This window comes from Capsicum annuum, unplaced genomic scaffold (assembly GCF_002878395.1).
Source record: "Capsicum annuum cultivar UCD-10X-F1 unplaced genomic scaffold, UCD10Xv1.1 ctg79236, whole genome shotgun sequence".
NCBI lineage: Eukaryota > Viridiplantae > Streptophyta > Magnoliopsida > Solanales > Solanaceae > Capsicum > Capsicum annuum.
In genome coordinates this window covers 64,769-71,351 of record NW_025889800.1, presented here as the reverse complement: position 1 = coordinate 71,351, position 6,583 = coordinate 64,769, and the positions used below count along the sequence as shown (strand labels likewise).

At 34.5% G+C, this 6,583-nt stretch overlaps 2 protein-coding genes across 2 annotated transcripts in view; both read left to right on the top strand.

Annotated features, from left to right (window-relative positions):
• The window catches only part of LOC124895024, an 11,874-nt gene extending 9,979 nt beyond the window's left edge, over nt 1–1,895 (top strand). Inside the window, exons 4-6 of the mRNA XM_047405496.1 lie at nt 163–981; nt 1,322–1,477; nt 1,569–1,895. Coding sequence (XP_047261452.1) covers nt 163–981; nt 1,322–1,477; nt 1,569–1,829 — 1,236 coding nt within the window. The 3' untranslated portion in view covers nt 1,830–1,895. The remainder of the gene's footprint in view (nt 1–162; nt 982–1,321; nt 1,478–1,568) is intronic.
• Nucleotides 1,896–3,770: 1,875 nt separating this feature from the next.
• Nucleotides 3,771–5,719, top strand: LOC107869477. Its single transcript, XM_016716016.2, has 4 exons — nt 3,771–3,935; nt 4,021–4,842; nt 5,121–5,276; nt 5,353–5,719. The coding sequence occupies exons 1-4, from the start codon at nt 3,843–3,845 to the stop codon at nt 5,617–5,619; spliced, it is 1,338 nt and encodes a 445-aa protein (XP_016571502.2). The 5' UTR covers nt 3,771–3,842; the 3' UTR covers nt 5,620–5,719.
• Nucleotides 5,720–6,583: the final 864 nt, after the last annotated feature.

Sequence of the window (6,583 nt, the reverse complement as noted above, 5' to 3'; positions counted from 1 at the left end):
TCTTTCTCTTTAGCTCTTTATATTGTAATAATGTCTTTATTTGTATATTGTGTGGCTACGTTGCTGGTGATTCTTTTTCAATGTGCTTTCAGGCTGATAAGAAGAGAGTTTTATAAATTGAGATTGAATTTGTTTATCTAATTGCTAATCTATGTTTACCAGATGTCAGGCTGTTCAAGTTACCATTTGCTTTCACTAGCAGTACTCTTACTGCTAGTACCGATTGATGGAAATTCACAAGCTCATTCATCGAAAGTAGGCAGGATGAAATCTGCTGTTTTTCATTCACCGAAATTTGTGCTGACACCTGGATTAGTATCTAACAAATTTTACTACAACATTGATTTTCCCAAAGGCCATATTGCTGTAAAAGATTTTTATGCTGAAGTTGTTGATGAGACAGGGCATTCTGTACCCTTACATGAAGTCTACCTTCACCATTGGATTGTTGTAAGATATAATCAACGAAAAAGTAACCTATCAGATATGGTTGTTCATGGCAACTCAGGAATGTGTGATGGGCTTTTTGTTCAGCATTTTGGTCTTGGATCTGAGACGCGAAAAACAGCAACATATACTCCTGACCCTTATGCTATTGTAGTAGGTGATCCAGCAGACGTGCCTGAAGGATACCAGGAGAGATGGTTGATCAATTTGCATGCCATTGATACGCGTGGGGTTGAAGATAGATTTGGATGTATTGAGTGCAGGTGTCATCTTTATAACATCACAAAGGATGAGAATGGTAGAGATATAAAACCAGATTACTTTGGAGGCTTGTCATGTTGCCCTGATAAATCTAGATGCAGGTTGAGAAAAGGATTCAGGGGTCCTAAGAGAACTTTCTACCTGAGGTACACTGTGAAGTACGTTGATTGGGACGCGACCTCCATTGTGCCTGTTAGAGTTTATATATTTGATGTCACAGATGGATGGAAAAAGCCTGTAAACCCAACGGCTGTGGCAAAACATCCGTGTCAGGTGTGTGTAGATTTCCTCTACTATATGCTGTATTGTTTCTTAATCTATCTAAATTTATGTTACCCTTGAGTTAATCTATGTGCCTTGGACTATACATGTCCCTTGCTAGATGTTAGTGTCTCTAGTAGTTGTGCAGTTTTGGAGAATCTGACCCCGAGTGCAATGACATATATGGTGTGTCCAGGCAACATAGGCCTTAATACAGGACAATGCGGCGAGCAAAAGATATATATATATATATATATATATATATATATATAAATATTTCATAGAGCAATTTATTTTAGCTCTTTGTTACCTTGTTCTGCCTGGCTAACACTTCAGGCAATCCTAAATTCAGCTTGAATACGAAGTGGAGCCATGTTCTGCAAATGAAAATGTTCGCGGTTGTACTCATGTAAGACATTTAAGTGTGCCCTTTCCTAATGGCGGGGATGTCATATATGGAGTTGCTCACCAACATAGAGGAGCGATTCGTTCAGCCCTTTACGGAGAGGTACACCGAGTTACTTGTTACGTTCCTTCTTATGTTTGTCTACTTTCTAGTTACCTAATTGTATTGATTGTTTTCGTTTTAATTGAACTAGGATGGGCGCGTCTTATGCTCTTCTAAGCCGATCTATGGCAAAGGAAAAAGTCCAGGAAATGAAGCTGGTTATGTTGTTGGGATGTCTACTTGTTATCCTAAACCTGGTTCCGTCACGATCAGAGATGGGGAGATGGTTACTTTAATTGTAAATTATAGCAATGCTAAAAGGCATTCTGGAGTGATGGGGGTGTTTTATATCTTGGTTTCTGAATCATTACCAAAGCCTAATTTTGTTCTGAGTTCTTTTGATGGAGTATGAGATTTAAGTGTTGACCTTTATGTAACAGTTATTTTATACTATAATAATATCTCTCTATAGTAATCATATTTTTTTTTGTTGATGCAACATCTCGTGTTATGTCATATTACTTTCTCCATTTTAATTCTTTCCACATTTCAAAATAGTTGATTAAAAACATATTTATAAAGAATTTATTTGTTAATAGAATTTTATTAATTATACTTTTAAAATATAAATTTAAGTATATATTTTGTTTAGTCAATTTATTTTTGTAAAACGAAAATGATACAAATATATCTCAAACTATAAAAATTGGTACATATACATTCTCGTTGTTAATGATTTGAGTTGTAGATACCCTTACCTTAATGAAAGGACACTATCAAGATATTATTCCTTGACTTTTTTTTTTAAGTTTCATTTATCCAAATAATTAAATTAACCCAAATTAAATCCCACGATCTGATCTATTGCCCGCCCTGCTGCACCACCCGTCCCATGGAATGTTCAGAAGACCCAAACAAAATACCACGCGTTTGTCTCTCACTTTCTTTTCTCTCTGTCTCAGTGATTGGAAATTATGCTCCCGTGGAATATTATGCTCTAGCTACTTGAGCTGTTGAGCAAATATGGGATCCCAGCAGTATTGGAAATCAACCATTAATTCCGAAGATGAATACCTGAATCATATTAAAAGAATGGAAAGAGCCCAAACATGCACCCTGATGTTCCTCTCCACCCAAACATCTTCGTTGTTTCAAAAAAAAAGTTATAAAGGGCAAAAGAACAATACCGCACAGTCACAGACAATTCAGTACAGGTAATAGAATAACCATCTTCAAAGATGGAAATACACTGAATCAAAGAGAGAGAGGAAGAAAGAGAGAGACGCATGTTTTTTTATTGGGTCTCCGGAACATTCCATCGGACGGGTCGGGTCGTGTGATTTAATTTGGGTTAATTTAATTATTTAACATAAATAAAATTTTAAAAAAAGGCCAACGAATAATATCTTGACACGTGTCCTATCATTAAGGTGAGGAGTATATACCGTCCAAATTATTAACAACAAGGCACAAATTATAACGAGGGACATATACATACCATTTTTCATAGTTCAGAGATATATTTGTGCCTTTTTCGTTTGTAAAATGAAAAACGAAAATCTCAACGTCCCATTGTCATCCGTTTAAACTTGTATGTTATTTGTTTAATTTGTTAAACTTTCCTACTTAACGTTATCTGATGGAACTCCTCGTCGAGAATTACTTCAAGGATACTAAATCTAACCTTTTTTCCTCAATTGTAGACAACCTTGTTTACATGCACAATAATATGTTTTAAGGAAGTATATTTTTTTCGTTTCGATCGCTATTAAGGTATTAAAAGAGATTTTATGAAAATAATATATCATCACCGTATTGTTATTTATGTTGAGTCAGGTCTATCAGAAACAACCTCTCTATTTCATATGAAGTAATAGCATGAACTGCATATACATTACCCCTCTTCAGATTCCAAAGTCAAATGTAAATATTTATGTTTCCACTTTTACAAGTGTTTATTTGCTTTGGACGTCGAACTCGAAGATCATAGCACTTTTCTGAGAGTTTGGATTGGGTGCTCAATATAGCCTTATGTCAAGGCATTTCCTTTGAAGTTGTCTTTGATTAATTTCTTTTAAACAAAAATTAGCCCTAATAACTCCGCCCAGTGAATTCGCTGATAAAAAATAAAACTTATTACAAACAAGTTTATTTATTCCAAATCATCTATAGATAGTGTGAAAGCAACTAGTGTAAAAGCAGATATATGAGCAAGTCATGAAGTCAAACCTTGACCAAACCTACTTTGACTCATCAGTCTTGGGTTTGTGAACTTGTTCATAACGAATTGACTGTTATAGTATAATCACACTTAAAATTGATCTAAAATCAGATTTCATATGTTCATAATAAATCAACTTATTTACCCTATGTTAATTGTATTTTACCTTTTTATTTGTTTCTAATTTTTGATTCTCCTATATATATGTTACCCCAGTTATTGATTTTTCACATTCTGAGTTTTTACTCTTTTACAGTGAAAAAAGTGATCAAATCTTTGCTTCAAGAGCTATATCAGGTAACGATCTGTCTACTCATATTTTTTTCCTCTTGGTGCATGGTTTAACCTACTTTTTTTTTGTTTGCTAATCTATGTTTATCAGATGTTAGGCTGTACTGTTTACCATTTGCTTTCACTAGCAGTACTCTTACTGCTAGTACCAATTGATGGAAATTCACAAACTGAAACATCAACAGCAGGCAGGATAAAATCTGTTGTTTTTCATTCACCAAAATTCGTGCTGAAGCCTGGATCAGTTGCTAACAACTTTTACTACAACATTGATTTACCTAAAGGCCATATTGCTGTAAAAGATTTTTACGCCGAAGTTGTTGATGAGGCAGGGCATTCTGTACCCTTATCTCAAGTTTATCTTCACCATTGGGTTGTTGTAAGATATAATCAACGAAAAGATAACCTATCGGAGATAATCGCTAATGGCAACTCAGGCATGTGTGATGATGGGGTTCTTATCCAGCATTTTGCGCTTGGATCTGAAACGCGTAAAACATCAACATATATTCCTGACCCTTACGCAATTGAAATTGGTAATCCAGCGGACGTACCTGAAGGATACCAAGAGGGATGGTTGATCAACTTACATGCCATTGATACGCGAGGGACTGAAGATAGATTTGGATGCATTGGGTGCAGTTGTCATCTTTATAACATCACAAAGGATGAGATTGGTAGAGATATAGAACCAGATTACTTTGGAGGCTTGAAATGTTGTCGTGATAAAACTAGATGCAGGTTGAAAGAAGGGTTCAAAGGTCCGAAGAAAGCCTATTACCTTAAGTACACTGTGAAGTATGTTGATTGGGATGTGGCCTCCGTTGTGCCGCTCAAGGTCTATATTTTCGATGTCACAGATTCATGGAAAAAGCCTGAAAACCCGACAGCTGTGGAAAAACATCAGTGCCAGGTTTGTGCAGTTTCTTTCTAATGATGTGTTATTTCTTACTCTATTTAATTTATGTTACCATTGCCTTGCTATAGATTCTCCAGTTCAATTTTTGAGAATCTGACACGAATGCCACAACATTGGGCCTTAAATAGATATTGTTCATGTTCTATGCACACCTATTTGTACACAAGACTTTCTCATGGATCAATCATATATTTCGCAATCATCAATTCAACTTTAGCTGTGTGCTTCCTGTTTCTATTTCTCTAACAGCTCAGGCTATTCCCTGATTTCAGATTGAATATCAAGTGGAATCATGTTCTGCAGATGAAAGTGTTCGCGGATGTACTCATGCAAGAAATATTACTGTTCCTTTTCCTGTTGACGGAGATGTCATCTATGGTGTTGCTCACCAACATAGAGGATCAATTCGTTCAACCCTCCATGGAGAGGTACTTTGAGCTACTTATCTTGTCTACGTTCTAGTTAACATGATTGTATTGATTGTTTGCGTAATACTTGAACTAGGATGGGCGCATCATATGCTCTTCTAAGCCGATCTATGGGAAAGGAAGGAGTCCTGGAAATGAAGCTGGTTACGTCGTAGGGATGACTACTTGTTATCCTAAACCTGGCTCTATCAAGATTAGGAAAGGAGAGATGGTTACTTTTGTGGCAAATTATAGCAGTGTCAAAAGGATTGGTGGAGTGATGGGGGTGTTCTATATCTTGGTTGCTGAAACATCACCAAAGCCTGAATTTGTCCTGAATTCTACAGTTGGGTTAAGATTATAAGTGTAATTATTATTGGTAACTTGTGCCGGTAGACCTTTGTGTAACAGTTATCTTTATATAACAATATTTCTCTACAAAATATTTTTGTCATTTGTGGATGTGATCTTTCGTATTACTATTTGGATCTTATTAATGATGTCTTAGAACTCTAAATTTAACTACTGCTATAGTATCTTAATATTGAGGGTAGAAAGGATAAAATATAATAGAATTTCTTGATTTTATAAATTGAATTAGTGAATTGAAACAGTTGCTTTTACTATGGAGATAGTACTCCCTTTATTCCATATTAGTTGTCGAATTTTTCTATTACACACCTTTTAAAAAATCATAAATAAAAAGGGTTATTTTACCCTTTAGAAACTTTTTTTGGTCTTTACAAAAAAAGAAAAAAATGTTACACTTTGGAAAAAACTTAATTGCTAGAGTGACTATGAAAAATGTAACGAATTCTATCTATTTTTTAAATTAACAAATAATTTGGGACAAACATATATAATAAGGTGGAAAACTAAAGTGTAATAGATGGAATAATTCTGTATATTTTAGTGTATTTATTTGTATATTTGTATAGCTATAACGCTAGCGGTAATTTTTCAACTATCTTTTGGGTTGATAAAAATTGGATTTTATAAATTGGGACTGAAATTATTAAGAAAAGTTAAGGTGAAAATCTTATTTAAGAAGTATCAAACAAAAATTATTCTATCTCAAGAAGATTTATTTGATTTGACTTTGAAGATAGTAGCACCTGGTAAGAGCTTGGATTAGGTGTTCGATATAAATTATAATATCATGCTAAGACATTTCTTTTAAAGTTTTATTTATTTATTTATTTTAAAAAACTAGCCTTAGTGTTTATTCAAAATCATCTATAGATAGTGTGAAAGCAAGTATACGATCAACAAAAGTAGTCAGGACTTGGCCAAAAATATGTAACCTACTTCGACTCATCAGTCTTGGG

Excerpts from the sequence above, each read along its gene's own strand:
- LOC107869477 (XM_016716016.2), top strand. The coding sequence starts at position 3,843 with ATGTTACCCCAGTTATTGATTTTTCACATTCTGAGTTTTTACTCTTTT. Across the intron at positions 4,843-5,120 it reads TGGAAAAACATCAGTGCCAG|ATTGAATATCAAGTGGAATC; the intron begins GTTTGTGCAGTT and ends CCCTGATTTCAG. Across the intron at positions 5,277-5,352 it reads GTTCAACCCTCCATGGAGAG|GATGGGCGCATCATATGCTC; the intron begins GTACTTTGAGCT and ends TACTTGAACTAG.